The sequence below is a fragment of the Primulina huaijiensis genome, chromosome 15 (genome assembly GCF_012295235.1).
Source record: "Primulina huaijiensis isolate GDHJ02 chromosome 15, ASM1229523v2, whole genome shotgun sequence".
NCBI classification, from domain to species: Eukaryota; Viridiplantae; Streptophyta; class Magnoliopsida; order Lamiales; family Gesneriaceae; genus Primulina; species Primulina huaijiensis.
Window position 1 is genome coordinate 23,179,716 of NC_133320.1, and position 21,896 is coordinate 23,201,611.

The following is a 21,896-nucleotide window of genomic DNA, read 5'->3' on the forward strand; positions in this document are numbered from 1 at the left end:
TACTTCATGCTCGCACAAAACATCTTGAACTTGATCTTCACTTTGTCTGTGAAAAGGTTTTATCGAAGTCTCTGTCAGTCCGACATGTCCCCTCGATTGATCAAACGGCAGATATATTAACCAAGCCACTCTCTGCTGCTTCTTTTCACCGCCTACGGTCCAAACTCAGCATGGATTTTTCCTCCCCGATGAGTTTGAGGGGGCNCAAGCTCATGCAATAGCTGTACATCTGATCCAATAAACTACACAATCGAAGGATTGTTCCAGAACAAAGGAATTGGTTAATTTGTTGTAACAAACTTTAGATCCAATTACAGATGTCAAAATCTTAGTGATACCATTTGTACATAAATACTGTAAATGTTATTCGTGAAAATCAATCAGTAATGAATCCATTTTTACTGAGAATCAAAACTTTTCCTTTTCTTTAGCTATCCTCTCTAATAATATGCCAATAATTCTGATAGAAAAAGGTCGACATCCCGTTGGGGCCGGGAGCCTTGTCTGGACTCACATAAAAAAGATCATTTTTAATCTCCGATGCCGAAAACTGAACACACAGGATCGAATTCATACTACTTGTAACCATTGGTTCAATACATTCAAGCACATGATGCATGGTTGTTTGATGCAAATAAACCATCAAAATAATCAATAGTAATCTCCGCCATACCTCGCGAATCATGCACCCAGTCGCCATGACGTGAAACCAGTCCACTGATGGCGTTCTGCACTTTTCTCATTGATGCTTGTCTGTGGAAGAATTTGAAATTTTGTCTCCGAGGCCAGCCAATCCGCACTTCTTCGTTGTCTCCAGTACAACTCCTCCTGCGTACTTAGCTTCTCAATTTCATTTTCAAGCTGATTGATGTCATCACTCTCATATAGCCATCGGTAATGAGTGAGGAGCTTCGCAAACTGTTCGCGTTTTTTCTTAAGTTGACGCGGGAATAACTGGAAACGTCTCCTAGCCCACATCTGGAGTTTTTTTGAATGCTCTAAGTGATTATTAAATAATACGATTTACTCTGTTTCTTGATATTTGTATGTTTCTTCTGTCATGCTTCGTTGTTTATATAAAAAAAAAGTTGAAAAAAAAGTTTTCGAAAACCAAACTAAAATATAAAGCAAGTTATTTAGATGTGAACCAAATATCATAAATTTGAAATTCACGAAATATTCAGATGATAACTAATTTGGTCCGTCGATATATCTCCTTGTTTAATTTGGTCCGACTGGTTAAACTGCTGTTTAGCACAATAATTGTATGAATCCTTGACATATCAAGTTCAAGATTAAGCCCTCCTTTTCCAACAGTAGAGTAAGATGGATAACCCAACATATGCCATTTCCATGGATAAAAAACTCCATCCCACTTCTGATCAGACCACCGAAGTCGAAGAAGCGGAATCAAAATTTTCAAAGGTAACCAGAGAAAGAAAACGACAGTAGGTCGGATAAGCCTTTAGTCATAACCTTTAATTTTGAACTTAAACTCTGCCGCAGAAGAACATGCATGATAACCATCAATTACTAAAAGAAATAATTCACTTATATTTGATCACTGTCTTTAGTTTAGTAACTTAATTTCCTCTTCTGGTATCTCAGATTTTCCTGTGACGCTATCTACAACAGTTGCACAGTCATTGAAAGATATACCATTCGCACCATGATGTAAAAGTTTGAACTTCAATATTTTAGATTGTATCTGCAAACTTTACTGTATTAGATTGTTTTCTATTACAGCAGAGTGCAACAATTGTTTAGTCTACCGGTATTCAAATATGTAGCTATTTTCACCTACCAAACTAGCATGTTTCGAACTCAAGTGTGATTGACCATTACTCGTAAATATTTATAAAATCAATTCTGCTCGAACTCAATAGTGATCAAGCTAACTTGATGTGGATTTGATTAGTCTGCATTCAAGTTGAGCTTGGTGCACAACTAGCAAGTCTCTAAGCTCACTTGCAATCTTCGTCCAATTGTGTAAAAAAACAGTTTAAATATTAACTTATCAACCTTTCTTTCGGTATGAATTCACTCATTTCATCTTTATATATTAGAACGTATAACTTCTGAAAAAACGATATAGAAAAGAATTAGTGACTAATGGAGAAATTCAAGTAGATAATAGCGCTATAACCAAACCAAGAGTTTAACCATAAAATTGGAGCTCGATCTTGATCACATCACATATTTTTTTAATGATGTGGTAATCTGCAGTCGCTATCTTTTGTGTTAATTGAGTAAATTGGAGCTCCACGAAATCCTTTTCACATCACATGTTAGGGCATGGGGTTAATCACATAAAAGGGTATTTTCGTCAATATGGCCTCCATTGCGAAAAGAAATGTCAAATGAAATCAAATCACTAACAAAGCTGATGGCTTCTAAAGCAAAAACCTAAAAATGCTAACACCGAGGAAGAGAACAACAAACGACCCAAGATTCTTCTGTCATACTTCATCGGACGCTTGTTCTCCATTTTAGGGTTCATCATTAGCTATTCAGTGAATCAATCACCGCACATGCGGCCGCTCTGTTTCCCAGGTTCTTTTTATGACTCCGTTTGGTCGAAGGAGTGAGGATTTCAGCTGAGGGAATTGATTGAATCGAAGAAAATGGAGGATTTTTCTTGAATTCTAATTTTTTTGCAAGAATTGCACATCAGGGGCTAAGACGAGTAATCTGGAATCGTACATTTTGCGGAAATAGTTTTTGTTCTATCCAAATTGCAGGTACATGAATTGAAATCCCTGATATTTTCTTCGATATTTATGTGTAATCTTTGTGCTGTTTATCTTTGGTTTATTTGTTGTTTCCATCAACTAATCATCGTTTCCGAATATGCAAATTGATCTGGATTTTATGGAACAGAAATTTGGTTTCACTGCCTTACCCGAACGTTGCCGCATCAGAGTTTTTTCTTTCATCTATTAATACTGGCTTGTTTTCGAGAAACCCTTTTCATTCCACGAACTTGATATGATCGTTTGTGACTAAAACCTTTTGATGGCATTTGAATCAACGCTTTCTTCATCCCTTATATAGTAAGATCGTATGATGGCAAGTTCAACGTTCGTGTTGTTCGATTTTCCCAAATTTGATTAGTTTTAGTTGGCGATGAATGTAATTCTTGACCATAACCTTTATCGTTTAAACATTGAAACTGGAAGCTTCATGCTTTGAAGATTTGTTTACGACTCTTTGTTTTTTTGTCCCTTTAAAAGCTTAGTATTCGGATTTAATTTCAATTAGCTGCTTGACTTGAACTGTGCTGTTTTTTATAGTTTAACTTTGTTTTTTAGGGCAAAATATGTCAAATCTGACGTGGGTTGTAAGAATTTAATCTATATGAATCTGGGGTTGGAATAGGAGAGAATTCCATGCTTAAGGTATTTTTCAGTCGTTGATTGTTGTGCGAAGGTTTATCTAGTGTTTTTCATGGTGTGTAGATGTTGAGAAAAACAAAGATGAATGCATGTGATGTTACCAATTTGGATACGGATGCTCTTTTGCCACCTCGGAAACGCCTGCTCGCAGGATTGAAGAGACAGAGTTCTGATGTTAATTTCCCAGTACTGTCCACTTCTAGTAGTTCTGGGAGGGAATTTGATGCCCATCTTAATCATCTTCTGAGCTCCATATTGAGTAACCCTAATACAACAAATGTGGAGATTGTTGAAGCCTCTAGGCGTGCCGCCACAGAAGCTGCAAAGATGGCAGGGATAGCGAGAGCTAATGCCGAAGATAAGGCTGCGAAAGCAGCAAAGGCAGTGGCAGCTGCCAAGAGTGCCTTGGAACTTGTTGCTACTCTTTCAGAGGAGGCTTCAAAAAAGGAACGTCTCAAAAAGAACAAGTTGAAGAAGCACATACCTGTTGAATCATTGTACAGTAAGAACAAAGGGAAAACTAATTGTAGAGCAGATGAAGAGTTAGCCAGGAATTTGCACCGGTCCATGAACAGTTCCCCAAGAATATCAAAGAGCTCATTGAGTTCTGATGCAAAAAATCACAAGCATAAGAGGCTTAAGTGTTCGGCCTCTTTTGAGAAAACTGGCATCCACGGTGGAGATCTTGTCGGGGAAGGAAATCGACCTTCCATAGCCACCAGCATTGGAAATGGTATACTAGAAGAGGTAAACACTGAAGGTCCTGTAAAAGAAATAGAGATATCGAGGGTAGACTTGAACACATCAAAATCCGACGAAGTTGGTGAACCAACATTATTTTATCGGGAAGAATTGCACCGCAGTACAACTGATCGAACAAAGTTGAAACATGGGGAGATAGAGATACTTGATTCCAAGGATAAAGATGCTGATTCATTTGATGGTCTTGGTAAAAAGAGAGGAAGGACTAAGCAGAAAAAACTGCCTTTGAGCATTTGTAGTTTCAGGGATAAAACTGGCCCTAAAGAGCAGCAGAAACCCATAGACTTGCCACATTCAGAGGACAATCCGATCGGAGCTGCAGCAGGCAATCATCCCTCTTTTCCTGACAGTTTGATTCCTGTGGAGAGAACATCGATGTGGAAGTGCCAGGCATTCAAGGCACCAGCCTGTGTCAAGCAAAATAAAGTTATACGTTCATAGTTCTATTCGGACATTGAGAAACTATCTCGATAGGGGTGAACGGGCAATGTATTCAGAACAGGTACGTTTTTTATTACTCATATCAGTACTGCTGTCCTTCCGTTTGAGCCTTAGATCGACAAAAAAGTGCATAAGCATTGGATTGAAAAGTGCAATGCTTAGTCCTCCTTTGTAAATCTAAGACTCTTGCTAAATCTGGGCATTACTCGTAGAGTAGTCTGAAATAAGCAGAGCAGGTTGTTTTTTTTTGTTATAGATAAAGCCTTGCGTCTCTTTTTCTTTTCTTTTCTTTTTTTTTTAAATTTTCTTTTTGCTTGTGGTGGTCAGTACACTGGTTTGAACTTAAATATTTATTGAACTTCTTAATTCTTGATTGCTTTGTAAATTTTAGTTGAATCATATCAATTTTGTTTTAATCTTTTATATACTATAGTCCCCTACACCAAATAGATACCATAATCCTCTTCATATATCTTTGTTGTATCACCTACCTATTTTTTGTCCAATGTAGCAACATCTATAACACCAAATATTACACAACATTTGCAATTTTGCATCAATTGCAGAGAATAAGAATGACGAAACCCAACTTTAAATGGCACACTTTCTGGAGTTTCCTTGTGTCTTTTCATCTAGAAAACGTTCGAAGATGAATGCATTATCTGGCTAACTATTGCTATCCTTGTCCTTCCTAGAATTGTTTTTCAATCTTAGGGATGCAAAGAAATCACATTAGATTTCAATATTATTAATTTTTTTCAAATTCAAGCTTGATGTCAAATTTTTTAGCAGCAGAAAGTTAGAAGTATAAGTTTAACTCCGACCAAGAGTTCGAACATTAATTCGATTCATTTAGTTTGGATTCGAGTCCAAGCTTGTGCAGTTTGTAGCAGAAATCGAATAATATTTTAACTATCTTGGAAAGTTTGTGAACCGAGCACCCCAATTCTGTACTCTCTCATTTTCTTCATTAGCAATATTCCGGAAAAAAAAAACAAAGAATGAAAGAAAAGAAAAGAAAACCACACTTCAAACGGTAATATATCTTTTTCAAACTAATCGAATAAGCAATTAGCTTATCAATCATAATCAGCAAAGTCAAGAAACTATAATTGGTAATCGTTCAAAATAAGTTAGGAATCAGTGCTGCAGTATTTCATTGTTCAAAAGTTTACATAAACTTCAAAACATACTGTCCAAAAACAATACCAAGAAATGTCGCTATTGCAATGCCAAAAATACCGGCAAGAATACCAGGAATGATTAAAGAACTCCATCCATTTGCTGTAGCCATACCACAAGCTGTCGTCGGGCCTCCGACATTTGCATTGGAGGCTATAAGTAGTGATCTCAGTTCAAACCCAAACAATTTTCCTACCCCGAGAATAAAAGCTAGATGTACTGTTATCTGAACTAGAGAAAATAAAAAGATACTTGGTGCTGTGCTTATAACATTCCTGATGCTTCCACTTGCGCCAATGACTGTGAAAAACACCTAACACAAAATATAGATAAATCATTCATAAATGAATTCCAGTATATTGTAAGTGATAAAATACAAATGTGTAATTAATGGATTGATTGTTTTTTAAACATGAGTTGATTAGATGAAGCAAATGTGTAAAAGGGTAGCATTCATTTCGCAAGCATATTGACTTTTTGAATTTCGGTTCTTATCATTACATGCTAATAGGAAGCAGTATTCTAAACATATCTCCAGAAAAAATTCATAATTTCGTGGTGGCCCAATTTTAGGATATTTAGCATGTGAGACGTGTGAAGATACCAAGTTCATAAATGCTAAAATGCAGTATGAAGATTTGAAATGATACAAAAGAAAAGGTGTCATAATGTTCTCACCTGCATCAATATCAGTGCCATAGACTCACTGGAAGGTGCGAGAAAAGAAAACTGATCCGGAAAAATGGTTGCCAGTGGTGACCCATCAAAGCGGCAGCTATCTTCCAACCATCTTGACCAAGTGATCGCATTGGCACCATCAAGCAAGAAAGCTAACAGCAGGTTGCCAGTGGACCGCATTACTCGGTTCATATCCGCTCTATATAGCAGCAATGGCACAGCCAATGGCATCAGATACTCCAACACAACTTTATAAGCTGGCGCTTCACTCGCAATAATTCCCAAATTACTCGCCACAAGACCGATTAAAGTACTGACCAACGCACCACTCAACATGCATGCTCCCGATCTTGGTCTTTTCCGACCTTCAATTACACAAGGAAGAGATGGAAAAATAAAAATAGACCCACTCTCAGTATGATATCGCTCCAGCCCCTTACCAATCCGGACTCTACCCTCTTTCCTTCCATTCCAGGAAACCTCTCAAGAAACCCAGATCCCTAACCATACATTCCCTCATACAGTACAATCGTAAACCCCAACTCGCCGGAGAAACGCCCCGTGTGGTGGTCGTAACATCTGGAAAGGGTGGTGTCGGCAAGACCACCACAACCGCGAACATCGGTCTGTCGCTTGCCCGCCTTGGCTTCTCAGCAGTTGCTATCGACGCCGATGTTGGCCTCCGGAACCTCGATCTTCTCCTCGGGCTTGAGAATCGTGTGAATTACACCGTTGTCGAGGTGCTCAATGGCGACTGCCGCCTCGATCAAGCCCTTGTTCGCGACAAGCGCTCGTCGAATTTCGAGCTTCTTTGTATTTCGAAACCCCGGTCGAAATTGCCGTTAGGGTTCGGGGGGAAGGCCTTGACTTGGCTCGTTGAAGCATTGAAAGCCCGCGAAGAAGGCCCCCCGGATTTCATTCTAATCGATTGTCCAGCTGGGATTGATGCAGGGTTTATTACTGCCATAACTCCTGCTAATGAGGCGGTTCTTGTGACCACACCAGATATCACAAGCCTGCGGGATGCGGACAGGGTTACGGGATTACTTGAATGCGATGGGATTAGGGATATTAAGATGATTGTGAATCGGGTTCGAACGGATATGATAAAGGGGGAGGATATGATTTCAGTTTTGGATGTGCAGGAAATGTTAGGTTTGCCATTGTTGGGTGTGATTCCAGAGGATTCCGAGGTTATCAGGAGCACAAATCGAGGGTATCCGTTGGTATTGAATAAACCGCCTGCGCTAGCAGGATTAGCGTTTGAGCAGGCGGCGTGGAGGCTGGTGGAGCAGGATAGTATAAAGGCGGAGGAGGAGCCAAAGAAACGTGGTTTCTTCTCTTTCTTTGGAGGCTAGGACTTGATGACACCATTTTCGGAGGATGATCTTTGTGCTTGGTTTTTGGACAAGAAGCATGTATAGTAGGGGAAGCAAGTTAGCTGGTTGATGTGAGCTTAGTGTGCTTGGATAAACATGATTTGAATGTGATACGTTTCTTGGCAATTTTATGGTTCATTTTCTTTGCATATTGATGGATGGGCTTCGTGAGATTTATCCAATTGGAAGGTTGCAGATATTTTTAGAATAGAAATAGACTAGGTAGGGCACCTCAATGCTTGAGGTGTCTTACCCAAGTTTGTCGTTTAGTGTATAAATATTTATAAGTTTTTTTAGAGGAATTAATGAGAAGTTTGTATTTGTCTAGGTGTTATATAAAAATATAATCTAAAAAGATGTAAATATTACGAGTATATTAAATTTTTATTTTTTTATCAATGTTTATATGATTGATATTTTTAATTGTGCATGTATTCAATAAATTAAAAAAAATGAAAGAATATGGATTTTACGAAAGTGATAATACGTAAGGAAAAGATTGAGTTGATGTTCATGTTGAAAAAGCCTAACAACGTACGTGGCTCAAATTGAATATAAAGTATTTGATTATTTTAAAATCTAATGAGGGATAAATTTTATAAATAAGATAATTTAAATACGAAAATAGGGTATTCATATAAATAAAAGACATGACAACATATTTATCAAAATAACATAATCACATCATAATGTACATAATATTTACATTGCGATTTGCAAAAGTGTATAATCAGAAAGTACAAAAAGCGATGTACAGACTGTCACAAAAGAAGGTCGACTTTAGTTCCTGAACACTGGTTTGAAGCTGAGAGGAAAAACAAATTAGTATGAAAAAACANAATTTTTTATTTATTGTACAACTGATACGTAACTGAGCGTAATAAATTTTTTAAACTGTTGTTATCTTAGTTCATTTATTGTGCACAAATTACACATACTTTTTTCAACCAGCTAAGCAACCTATGAGTGAGCTCAGGAGTTTTTTTTAGGTCATCCATCAACAACTGATACAGCCTAAATTGTGCTATTCTCACCAACCTAGCCTAAATATCCATGGTGCTTCTAATAAAATAACAAGAAAGCAATCGAATTTATGAGGCATTACATTAGTTATACATCAAGGGAATGATTATTCTGCGAAGAAATACCAAGAGAAGACATGTTATTTGGAAAGTATATACGAACATTATATTCTACAATGTGTTTGTCATAAGGTAAATAATAGGCACATTTTGTTAACACGTACTAACTTTTTTATTCAGTACAATATATACGTTTATGAAAAGACTTGATACGTAAACATTTTTTTTAAGAAATTACTAACGAAGCAATTTAAAAAGTGTGGACAATGTAAATACCTTAGTCCTTTTTAGCATGTTTTGGGACATTCTCTGTTATATCATCTCTGGAGTCGAGGCTTCTCTTGGCGGTTGAACTGATTTGATGATCGGCTAGCGTAGTTGGAATATGTTGTTTCTGTGTGTTTGAAGTGCTTGCTTGAGATTCAGGCGTGGGTATTGTGGGCAGCAACGTTTTCTGAACATGTGAAGACAAGCTCTGCTCTTCAGAACTCTGCGATGCTGATGAGGCTTCAGCATGTGGAAGACATGCAATGAAGGTATTTCATACGAATGTTCTCCCTCTTGCTTCAGAACCTGGCACTCGGAGGCTCGAAAATGGTAACGGTTTCCATGCTTGAGGAAACCATACAGTAGGTAAAGTTCCTCAAAGACCAGATTTCATGGCTTTACCAACAGGCCATGGTTTCAGAGTTCACTTTCCATGTTCACCATCAGTAGTAGTGTGATTTGTTCAAGGATAACACGGAGGATCAAGTTCAGATAGTGAACAAGGAATCTTGGTTTCAGTATGGAGAAAATGCAACCTTTAATGCGTAATATACGCATGCAGTTGTAAATTTAAGTGATTTGTTCCGTAAATATTTTGATGTGTTAATTAACTGTGGTTGAGGAGTTTATATGTAGACTGTGATAGTTTTAGTCTTATCCGATGATGTTGGGCTGAGAAAAAAAAGTAGAGTTATGCGAGAAGCTACACGAACATTGTGCGCTAAATAAACCAAGGTAAGATACAAGGGGCGGACCAAAGGCGGAGTAAATCTAAGGGAACAGAGAGACATAACAAGAGAAGAAGAACGAAACCAAGATATAAAGACGAGTGCACAGGGAGAAGGTGAAAAAGCATAAAACAGTAGAGTCTTACCAGCCTTGAGAAGGGAAATAGCGCCGCAGCAGACGGAGCAACGAGAAAATGGAAGCACGAAAACGCAGAGAGCAAAACAAGCAAGCTCTTTTTTTTTGACGTAGGCTGTTCGTTCCAGACGGGAATATGGATGAAGGAAAAGCAAGATAAGGAAAACAGAGAAAGACGGAGGAACTGAAAAGGCGAAGGAAAAGAGGTGCAACCGGAAGCAAGTTGTGTGGTGAAGGAAAGAGCAAGCCCCACGTGGTGCTGGGCCTGGCCTTTGTTGTTGGTGGAGTGACACGTAGCTGGAATGTGACCTGGTACCTGAAAGAAACTGGCCAATTTGAGAGTTTGAGGGCTTTAAGTATAAGTAGATTTCCATTTGACACAAAATATCTTTTTAGATTGTTTATATTAACACCCATGTGGATAACAAAAAGTAATAATATTTTAGACCTTTTATTTTTTTAAATCAGACATAAAACTTTTTAATAATAATAATATATGTATCTGAGTTTTTATAATATAAGACTTTACAAACCTCGTTTGCTTAATTAACTCAAGATATATTCGTGTACGAACCGGGCTAAATTTTGAAATGCCAATCGGGCGACACAAAACGCGACTCTAAGAATAATCGCATTCATGATATATTGACAAACGACAAATTCCAGATACGAGTAGAAGCTTCGGGAAAGCAAGTGAATTTGCCTCCTCTCGCTCCTGCAAATCGATCCTCCTAGAAATCTCACCAATTATATAAACCCGTCACCCCCTCGTTCGTAACCACCAGTGGAAATTTGTCTATCGCTATATCTTAATTTCTTTCATTTTCAACGATTTGTTCATCATTTTACTCTTGTTCATCAATGGCGGATGCGCGGATGGCCGATGCAGAGACTTTCGCTTTCCAGGCGGAGATCAACCAGCTTTTGAGCCTGATTATCAACACTTTCTATAGTAACAAGGAGATTTTCCTTCGCGAGATAATCAGCAACTCATCCGATGCGTTGGATAAAATCAGGTTCGAAAGCCTGACGGATAAAAGCAAGCTCGATGCACAACCGGAGTTGTTTATCCGCCTCGTACCGGATAAGGTTAATAATACGCTTTCAATCATAGACAGCGGTATCGGAATGACTAAAGCAGGTATGGGTATTGATAATCGCCTTCTTGTTTTTATTGGTGAAAATTTTTAGTCACGTACCAATGATTTGGCCCAGGAAGTGGTGTGATGCTTTTGTGTTGATACTCGATGAACGATAATGAACCCACACGATGATCTGATTCTGGATGAACCTGAAATTTTTTGGAAGTAGTAGTTTCTGCTGAGCGGTCCAGTGAGTTTGTGTGTTGTTATACGAGAGGAAAATTTGGGATGATGGATGGGAAGAAAAGTTTATTGATTGTTTGTTTTTTAAACTATTTAAGTAGTCGTTGTATTTTGGTAAAAACGTTCGATATGCTTATTTAGTTTAATTGCCTCACTGTGAAGGTTGAGATAAGGGGAAATAGAGTTTAAGATCAACGTTTACTGTATTAAATTCTAAATTAGGTGCTAATGTTGATTCGGTTTTTTTACATCCTTGCAGATTTGGTAAATAATCTTGGGACCATCGCGAGATCTGGAACTAAAGAGTTCATGGAAGCTCTGCAGGCTGGTGCTGATGTTAGTATGATTGGACAATTTGGTGTTGGCTTTTACTCTGCTTACCTTGTAGCGGAAAAAGTCATTGTTACCACCAAACACAATGATGGCGAGCAGTATATCTGGGAATCACAAGCTGGTGGATCATTTACAGTGACCAGGGATGTTGATGGCGAGCAACCAGGGATGTTGATGGCGAGCAACTTGGCAGGGGAACTAAGATTACCCTCTTCTTGAAGGAAGATCAGGTAATTTTGTCTACGATTCAGTCAGTGATATAGAGTAACACCACCTCTTTAAATTGAGAATGTACACGGGGACAATCTTTTTGTAGATATGATTGATTCTTTTATGGTAATTATCATCGTGGTTACTTGTAACTTTTGGTGTTGAATTCTTGAATGCGTTGAAGTCAGGGTGATTTGATGAGTGTTAAAATGATGATGAAATTCAAGGACCTAGAATTATATTTGTGCAAAGTAGTCGCTGCTAATAGTGTGCTCTTGTGCAATGTGCAGTTGGAATACCTTGAGGAGAGGAAAATCAAAGATCTTGTGAAGAAGCATTCTGAGTTCATTAGCTACCCTATTTACCTCTGGACTGAGAAGACAACTGAAAAAGAGATCAGCGACGATGAAGATGACGAATCTAAGAAGGAACAGGAAGGTGACGTTGAGGAGATTGATGAGGAGAAAGAGAAGGACAAGGGTAAGAAGAAGAAGATTAAAGAAATTTCTCATGAATGGCATCTCATCAACAAGCAGAAGCCCATTTGGCTACGCAAGCCAGAGGAAATAACAAAAGACGAGTATGCATCTTTTTACAAGAGCCTGACAAATGACTGGGAGGATCACCTTGCTGTCAAACACTTTTCTGTGGAAGGTCAGCTTGAGTTCAAGGCTGTTCTCTTTGTTCCGAAGAGGGCACCATTTGACCTCTTTGACACCCGGAAGAAAATGAATAATATCAAACTCTATGTCAGGAGGGTTTTTATTATGGATAACTGAGAGGAGATTATCCCCGAGTACCTCAGCTTTGTCAAGGGTGTCGTCGATTCTGATGATTTGCCTCTCAACATTTCCCGTGAGATGCTGCAGCAAAACAAGATTCTGAAAGTCATTAGGAAGAATCTTGTGAAGAAGTGCATCGAAATGTTCAATGAAATAGCTGAGAACAAGGACGATTACAACAAATTCTATGAGGCATTTTCAAAGAACTTGAAGTTGGGTATCCATGAAGGTAGCCAAAACAGATCCAAACTAGCTGATCTGCTTAGATATTATTCTACCAAAAGCGGTGATGAACTGACCAGCCTGAAAGACTATGTAACTAGGATGAAAGAAGGTCAAAAGGAAATATACTACATCACTGGCGAAAGCAAGAAGGCTGTAGAGAATTCCCCATTTCTTGAGCGCCTCAAAAAGAAAGGTTACGAAGTTATCTACATGGTTGATGCAATTGATGAATATGCAGTCGGGCAGCTAAAAGAATATGAAGGTAAAAAGCTGGTTTCGGCTACAAAAGAGGGGCTAAAACTTGATGATGAAACTGAGGAAGAGAAAAAGAAAAAGGAAGAGAAAAAGAAATCATTTGAGAGCTTGTGCAAAGTGATCAAAGATGTCCTCGGTGACAGAGTAGAGAAAGTAGTCATCTCTGACAGGATTGTCGATTCCCCTTGCGTGTTGGTTACCGGAGAGTACGGTTGGACTGCAAACATGGAAAGAATCATGAAAGCTCAGGCTTTGAGGGATAGTAGCATGAGTTCCTATATGTCTAGCAAGAAAACCATGGAGATAAACCCCGATAACGGGATTATGGAAGAGCTGAGGAAGAGAGCTGAGGTTGACAAGAACGACAAATCTGTGAAGGATCTTGTTCTTCTGTTATTCGAGACAGCCCTTTTGACTTCTGGTTTCAGTTTGGATGAACCAAACACGTTTGCTTCGAGGATTCACAGGATGCTGAAATTGGGATTGAGCATCGAGGACGACGACGGCGGTGAGGATACCGACATGCCAGCTTTGGAGGAAGAGGGAACCGAGGAGAGTAAAATGGAAGAGGTTGACTAAGTAGTTAAATGACAGGCTTAGTGGCATGGGCAAAAATTTCTTTTTGACTTTTGATGTTTGTTAAGTGTTAAGTTTTTGCGGGTGATGTTACAAGTGTCTCATAAGCTGATCGTCTCGTGTTACAAATCTCAATTGTATGAATATATACATGTAAGACTGCTTATGTATGGCGACTCAATGTTTCCCATGAAGTAGATTTTGTGGTTGCTCTTTTCTTTTCCTTTTCTAAATCGTTCCCCCTTTCAGATGGTAAGCCCCCGCGTCTCCTATACCACCTCCCTACCACCATTTATATGGGTTATTGCTGCTAGTTTGGAACTACATCTCTCTCTCTTAAAGGTTTATAGGATTGGCTACGAGGGGAGTGAAAGCCTAATGTAAATCTTTTTAGGACATTTATTTAACCTTAGGAAAATGTTCGAAGGTTATTACATCTAATGATCTTTTTTAGGTGGTTACCGGACATTTTTTTAAACATGTTACACGACAAAAAAAAAAAAAGGTTTTATGATGTTAAATATTCTATTAGATTGCTGGTCGCTAACTCATACTCCATTTGATTTCATTTGATTGGAATTTAGAGAATACACTAAATTATTTTTGATCGATGGGTAACAAAATCTTTTTCAATTAAAAATAGATTTGCGAGTATAGTTTGACGTGAGAATTATTTTGAGAAAACTTTCGGTTTGACTCCAATTTTCTGTGTAATGTGATTGTCTATAATTAGAAAATATTGGTCTAAAAACATAAGCGTCATCTATTGTACAAATTTTCCAGAAGAAAAATAGCAATCCCAATGAAACTCACACAATGCATGTTTATCTTGATATGCAAATTCTCATGTGCATCTTCTAATCCTAAACATGCTTCGGACGACAAATGCACGTGGGAAATCTTTTTCTCCTCGTTGTGTTGTGTTGTGTTGTATAATAATAATAATAATAATTCTTATTATTATTTAAAAATTTGGTTTTGTTGTATTTTACTATTTAATTAATTTTGATAATGTCTCCGAGTATATTTCGTCCAATAATATTAAAAAAACTATCCATTATGATGATTCATTATATTATAAATGTCTTTGTACAATAAATCTTTAGCAATGAATTTTTTCGAATGAAAATTTAAGATTTTCATCTATTCAACTCATCTAAATACAAAATCATAATTTATAAAAATAGAAAACTTCAATAAAATAAGTTTAAAATACAAATTTATCATTTTGATTTTATAAAAATAATCATTTCGAATTATAAAATATATGATAGCTACCGAACATATATATGTATATGTATATGTTTAAGCTATGTGGCCATATCAAAAATAAAAGAAGACAAAAAAGAAACAAGATTTTTTAAACTGAACATAGAACCTATTGCCCTAGTCCTAACATGAGCAGCGAGATTTGATGATCCATAATAAAAGACAAACAAGCAAGACTGAAATCCTTCAGCAAGATATTTGCAATCTTCAACCAGCAAACTCAAACTAGAATCATCCAAACCAAAACATTTAAAGCATCAACAACAAATTTGGCATCAGACTCTATAATAATATTCAGATAGTATAGTTCTTTGAGCCTGCTTAGAGCCTCCCGGATCCCCAAAGCTTCCGAAATTCTTGGTTCTTGAATACCCAGAATATTGCCTTGCATTGCCCCCACTACTATACCTGTAGAATCTAAGTAAACAAGAGTGTCACAAAATAATGTGGCACAGGCTCTATTCGGATCCCAGAGAAGGGATTGGATCGAAGAAGGCTGTGTGTGCCTATTAACGATAATGGCGGATCTCTTCTATACTCTATTCCGGCTACGTGTAAGATAAGAAAGAGCTCGATCGGTGGCTTTTTCCACTGCACTAAAAGCCTCTGTCACAGATAGGGAGTGGCTGATTCGGTCCTAGGATGTGCTGTAATCCAATGAGAATGAAGGTCCATAGCAGATGAATACAGCCGGTTTGCACTTTCTTTGCCTCACAATTTCATTACAAATTTTGCCAAAATACTCCACAAAATCGTTGCTGCCATCCCAATATCGCCTGGATTTTTATTACAGACAAGATTGTATCACCATTCAAACAGATTAACCCTTGAACCAATGTTGCTTCCAGTCGAAGTTAGACTCCATACCCTTCACACAAGTGGACATGAAACCATTGCGTGCGTGCAGCCCATTTCTGTCTCATGACGATATAGAGGGCATCACTTTACGATTATGTAATACCTTCATGGTTGGCAAAATGTTGGATAAGCTCCTCCAAAGAAAATTTGGCTGGGACAAATCATCTTCCAAATAACACCCACAATGGGAGGGGCAAAACTATTCAAAAAATTAAATAAAAATGACAAAATATTTAAATATGAATTTGTTTTAGGAAAATATATATTGTAAATAAAAAAGATATCGCCACACATAATAATGCCAGGTTAAAAAGTATTTACATATAAACAAACGTTGACTCTAAAAAAATTTCACACAACAGGAATTATAATTAACAAACTTTAAGTCTCTGTATTTTATTTATAATCAAAATTTTGTGTATACTTCCTCGCAAGTTTTGGTTATTTATGTTTTATTTCTTGCTATTATAGTTGTGGATCAATCTTGATCGTGTATATTTTAATTTTTGATAATTTTAATTATATTTTTTATAAAAATATTAATATCACATTATATATATCGATACCATATAAGTACTACATTAACTTTACATTAATTACATGTTGAAAAAAATATTAAAATGCAAAAGAATACAAAGATTACTAGCTAAAACTGAAAATTGAAAAAAAAATGAGCTAAATGCAATTTTGGTTTTGTATGTTTGTTATTTTACAATTTTGGTAATATGCGTCGTCTAATTTTAGTTTTAGTAGTTTATTTTTTAATTTTTGGTAATTTTAGTTTTTTCATCAAAAATGTTGATGTCAGAATCACGTAGGCGTCATATAGATGTCACATCGAATTCATGTCATATAAACAATTAAATTTGGAAAAATAATAAAGATAACAAATAAAATTAAAATTTGATAACATAGACAATCAAATCATATGTAGACATATGTAAGACTAATATTTCAGTTTTTTTTTTTAAATAGAAAAAAGATAAATACAATTTTTTCACTATCTAATTACAAAATTATATCATCTCGTACATGATAACTTTCAAAAACAAAAAATCTCTTTAATCTATACTATATATAAAGTTTGAGCTTCATAGAGACAAAAATAGACATCAAATTTTTATTTCAATTTTGTCGTTATGTGATACTAATATTACACTTTTGTTTTGTTTTGTTTTAATTTCAATAAACACTTTTATTTTTATTTTTTTATTTTCAAAAATTCAAATAACACTTTAGTCTATTAATAATTTGTAAAATTTTACATTCGTCTTTCGATAATTATAAAAAAATTCTTTATACACGCATTGTGTGTGTATAATAAGTCGTATATATGGTAGATGTGTCTTTCTTTCCTTTGAACATAAGTATTTAAAATTTATTTCCTCTTGGTCTTCCATCTAATCACTCTCCTTATCTAGAGAGTTCCACAGATTATTTCCGAAACCCAAATTCACAATCGCAGACAATAGATTATCGTGGGTTGACTCAATCTGTTAATGGCGTCGTCGGATCTGGAAGCGAAGGCGAGGGAGGCGTTCATCGATGACCACTTCGAACTTGCCATTGACCTTTACTCACAGGCCATCTCCCTAAACCCTAACAGCGCCGACCTCTTCGCCGGCCGTGCTCAGGCCAATATTAAGCTTCGAAACTTCACCGGTATTTTCAGATCAAATTTAATCTCGTATATAGTGTTTTTTTCCCACGATATTTCTTTTCACTCTGATTTCAGCGGTGTATGTTCATATATTTTTCACGACATGACGTTGTGAGATTTTTTTGCTTAACAATTATGCGGATTTAAGAGTAAGATTTGTGTTTGATGTGATTCCTTTCTTCAGAAGAGTGGGGCTAGGTTATGTATTTCAAACAAAGTTAATTTTTCGTTTGCTCGATGTTAGAATCTTTGGATGGTGTTTACATTTGGAGACTTCGGCGAGTAGTTCTGAAAAGTTGCACGTGCTTTTAGTATGCACAACGATGATTCCTTCATGAAATAGGATATAGGCTAGTTGATAAATAGAAATTTTGATTGTGCTGCTTTTGAGACTGATTTTTTCCTCGTATGATGCTTTTTTTTTCTGGAATTGGTTATTGAACTTGCCAAATATATTGTTGCTTTGTGCTTTACAAAATTGGTTTTGAGATTGTTAAACTTGACGGACAGAGGCTGTTGCCGATGCTAATAAAGCAATTGGACTAGACCCGGCGAATGCCAAAGCATATTATCGAAAAGGGTGAGCGTTTACACCTGGTTTCATTTTTTTGGTTTGAAGTGGTATCTGTTTCGTATTTTTCGGATTGAAGGTTCTTTGTCAGAATTTATTATAAGTTATGTTACCGATTCAATAAACAGAAAAAAAAAATTAATTGGTCAGCTTTCAGCTTATTGAATTTTTAAAATCTTAGTTGGATTTTATAATAAACTATATTGCAAGTTTAAAAACAAACTCCTGCTGTTGATTTTCTCTATTTTACGTAATTAGTCTTGTGTCTTGCATTTATCGAGATGCTGTTCATGAGGAATTCTGCAAACTAGGATGTGCGATGAATCTCCTTATACCTATCAGTGCTCTAATCTTCATGCTACATGAGTCACTTGAAGTCATGTTTAATTCAAATCTTATCGGGATGAGCTTTATATTGTTTTTATGATTATTCAGTGTTGAATTTGGTCCCAGTTCAGTTGGCTGCTCAACAAGTCTCTGAATCATGATATATCGTAGTGTCTATTACCTTTTTGTTTAGTGATAGTAAACAAAGTGTATTTTCTGGTGGGGGTTTTCCATAGAGGGCCACAACATTAGTCTGCGCTAGGCATATGATTTTAGATGGGTTTTCGCTGTTACTGATCTCATTTGAGTTGGTTGTAGTTAATGACTTTCTACTGTACTGGCCAAAATGAGTATCATTTATCTTCCTTTATATAACGTTTGTCACGGTAATTTCCTTACAAATGTGGTTCCTTGTTCTGCTCACAGCATGGCATGTATCGAACTTGAAGAGTACGAGACTGCTAAAGCAGCTTTTGAGACTGGTGCTTCTTTAGCACCTGGATCTTCCAGGTTCACAGACATGATAAAAGAGTGTGAAGAACGTATAGCAGGTAACTTATGCTAGATCTATCTTCATTTCATTTTTCAATGGTGATGGTATCATGGCCCAATTAAATATATTGACCTCAACGAAACGTGGTTAAGTTTTTCATGAATATAAAATCGAATCTCCCTGCTGCCTTCTTTCCCTTAATCATGCATTACTTTAGCGTGTCTGTGGACTGGAAGTTAATTTTTTTATTTATACACAATTAATTCATGTTTTTTTTACTCTCCGGGCACGACCGTTTCATTTTATGTTACGCTTTGTTGAAAATGAAGTGTTGGTGTAATTTTTGTCTGGAGAATTTGTGTTGTGCAAGTCAGCCTTGGCTAAGGAATGCTTATGTACATCGCATTTCATTTATCAGAAGCCCATATGTTGTAAATTTTCTTTGATTCTTCCTGTTTAAGTCTCTGATGAATTTACATATGCGTATGATTGATCAAGCGAGCTCTTGGTTAGGAGACACTAGGATAAGTTGCTAAAACAAACGACGGAGAGCCCCCCATGGGGGTTGCTAATCGATTATCTGGCTACCTGCTCTGTCGTTGTAAAAAAAAAGTCTGTTAGATTCAACTCAACTACATCTGTGTTGACACTAAAAATATATGCCTCTTTCATTTAAATTTAGAGTTTTTCTATCTTATTTTTTGTGCTGTTCATATAATTTTCCTCTCCTCCATTCATATTGTACCTATTCTCATTGATTTCATGTTTCTTACCTGTTTCAGAGGAGGCGAACGAACTGCCAACAAAATTAGTTGATAAAGCTCTAGAAGATGTGATGACCCCAAATAATGGGCCTCCAGCCGTTGCCAGACCTAGTGAAGGAACAGAAGTTTCTTCGACCAAACCAAGATACAGGTCAATATATTTTCATGTGGAGTTACTCCTTGGTTTGTTTGTGTAAAATTTGGAAATCGATATATGTCGGATGCGGTATTTCTTTTTATATTATTAGAAGCACTGGAATGCTAGTTTTGGAGGGCTTGTTGGTGATTATCAAGTCTGTCCAAAAAATTATTTTCTGGGTGAAGCTTACTTGTATTATCAGAGTCGGTAATCTTCCGAATTGGTCAAGCAATACCTTCGCCTTCCTTTTCTGTTTGATTTGCGTTTTAACTAACTAGAATATATTAAGAGGGTTCCTTGTTCGTATAAGCAACCCTATACCTCCTATATATTGGAATGTATTGTTCACTTATCAATAAAATATGTTTATTTAATACAATTGTGGAAATTGCTGTGAGGTGCAGCGGTTTCTCAATTATGTGGATCGTTTTCTGCCAGGATGATTTGTGTTTGTCCTTTAATTATTGATAATATGTTTTCCAGGCATGAATTTTATCAAAAACCAGAGGAAGTAGTGGTAACAATCTTTGCGAAGGGTATCCCAGCAGACAGGGTTGTGATTGATTTTGGCGAACAAATAGTGAGTGAATGATCCATTTATTTTACTATGTTTTAAATATCTCTTCAGTAGCGTTTACCAATATGCGTACTCCTTTCCCACTTGGTCTTCAGCTCAGTGTTACCATTGAGGTGCTCGGTGAAGATGCTTACCATTTTCAACCCCGATTATTTGGAAAGGTGAAGTATAAACTTTATGCTTCTCAACTGATTTTGGGTTGATATTATGCTTATGCTTGAACTTGAACTGTATCATATGTCATACCTTCCTTTCTTTTCTTATTTTGTTCTCTTAATCTTCGGTACTAGATTTAAAGCCTTCTGCTACTTACAACCTATGTTTCTTACATTTCTTATCCAACAGATCGTCCCTGCAAAGTGTAGATATGTTGTCTTATCTACAAAAATTGAAATCAGACTTGCCAAAGCTGAAACTATAAATTGGTCATCCCTCGAATACAGCAAGGATGCCGTAGTTGTTCAGAAAGCGACTGCATCATCATCAGGTTCTTCTTAAAGTTCCAAGCGCAGGTCACTTTACTTTGTGGTCCAGTTTACTTGCTTACAACTCATAACTTGACTTTATCAGATAATCTGAAACCTACTTATCCTTCCTCCAAGCCAAAAAGAGTGGATTGGGATAAATTGGAGGCTCAAGTAAAAAAGGAGGTATGCTTATGATATAGTACCCAGTCACCTTTATTGTTCGCCCGGAATTAGTCCATAACTTATGAATCAGCCCTTTAATCACGTGTGACAATTCTCTTGTTCTTTTTCTATCTCAGGAGAAGGAGGAAAAGCTCGATGGCGATGCAGCTCTGAATAAATTTTTCCGAGACATTTACAAAGATGCAGATGAGGACACTAGAAGAGCCATGAGCAAATCTTTTGTATGGCCATCACCTCTTTCATGGACCTAAAATTTACTTATCTTGATAAATCATCTACAAAGGAATTCGGTTGTGTACGTTTTGAATCGAACGTGTGAAACATTTTTCAGGTTGAATCGAATGGGACAGTGTTATCGACTAATTGGAAAGAAGTGGGGTCAAAAAAGGTGGAAGGAAGTGCCCCAGACGGCATGGAGTTGAAGAAATGGGAGTACTGAGGTTATTACATATTTTACCCGTGTGTCATTTTTGTGACGTTATCTTTTGCTCCCGCTCCCGGTTACTTTACTTTTGCTATGAAGTTGTTTATATTTTATTTGTTTTAACGAGTCCAGTTTGCACATTTTTTATTTATGAACTTGTGTTTAAACCTTGAGACATTCGGCTGCATGAGAAACGCTAATGCTTATTTTCTGTTGTGAAGCTTCCCTGTGTACTGATTTGGAATTTTCTTGTTTCCGTTTTCTTGCATTCTGGATTTTTCATTTTTTAGCACAGTCGTGTTATAATCTTATTTCAGTCCAAATATTTGGTACAAGTTTTTTATAATATTTTTTGGCAAAATCCATTTGATTATGAATTTCAAATCTCAACCAGTTGTTTTGTGAATC

The 21,896-nt window shown here is 36.8% G+C and overlaps 3 protein-coding genes and 2 pseudogenes across 5 annotated transcripts; 4 read left to right on the forward strand and 1 right to left on the reverse strand.

Moving 5' to 3' along the window:
* Positions 1 to 2,356: 2,356 nt before the first annotated feature.
* On the forward strand, positions 2,357 to 4,997 carry LOC140959827 (uncharacterized). 3 transcript variants are annotated; one of them, XM_073417847.1, is made up of 3 exons: positions 2,357 to 2,553; positions 2,662 to 2,741; positions 3,459 to 4,997. In XM_073417847.1, the coding sequence occupies exon 3, from the start codon at positions 3,459 to 3,461 to the stop codon at positions 4,596 to 4,598; it is 1,140 nt and encodes a 379-aa protein (XP_073273948.1). In that variant the 5' UTR covers positions 2,357 to 2,553; positions 2,662 to 2,741; the 3' UTR covers positions 4,599 to 4,997. The 3 variants fall into 3 exon arrangements, 2 of the variants coding, with proteins under 2 accessions (XP_073273948.1, XP_073273949.1); XM_073417848.1 differs by having other exon boundaries at positions 2,675 to 2,741; XR_012172066.1 differs by lacking the exon at positions 3,459 to 4,997 and adding an exon at positions 2,881 to 3,452 and having other exon boundaries at positions 2,357 to 2,741.
* Positions 4,998 to 5,769: 772 nt separating this feature from the next.
* On the reverse strand, positions 5,770 to 6,794 carry LOC140959423 (uncharacterized). Its single transcript, XM_073417259.1, has 2 exons — positions 6,459 to 6,794; positions 5,770 to 6,093 (listed from the first exon to the last, which is right to left on the reverse strand). The coding sequence occupies exons 1-2, from the start codon at positions 6,792 to 6,794 to the stop codon at positions 5,770 to 5,772; spliced, it is 660 nt and encodes a 219-aa protein (XP_073273360.1).
* LOC140959828 (septum site-determining protein minD homolog, chloroplastic-like) lies at positions 6,500 to 8,047 on the forward strand (annotated as a pseudogene).
* Positions 8,048 to 10,622: 2,575 nt separating this feature from the next.
* LOC140959826 (heat shock protein 83-like) lies at positions 10,623 to 14,044 on the forward strand (annotated as a pseudogene).
* A 3,210-nt stretch (positions 14,045 to 17,254) lies between these two features.
* On the forward strand, positions 17,255 to 21,708 carry LOC140960075 (protein SGT1 homolog). The gene is made up of 10 exons (XM_073418206.1): positions 17,255 to 17,545; positions 18,054 to 18,123; positions 18,868 to 18,992; positions 19,717 to 19,849; positions 20,321 to 20,417; positions 20,510 to 20,575; positions 20,760 to 20,901; positions 20,985 to 21,064; positions 21,181 to 21,285; positions 21,396 to 21,708. The coding sequence occupies exons 1-10, from the start codon at positions 17,383 to 17,385 to the stop codon at positions 21,501 to 21,503; spliced, it is 1,089 nt and encodes a 362-aa protein (XP_073274307.1). The 5' UTR covers positions 17,255 to 17,382; the 3' UTR covers positions 21,504 to 21,708.
* The last annotated feature ends 188 nt before the right edge of the window (positions 21,709 to 21,896 follow it).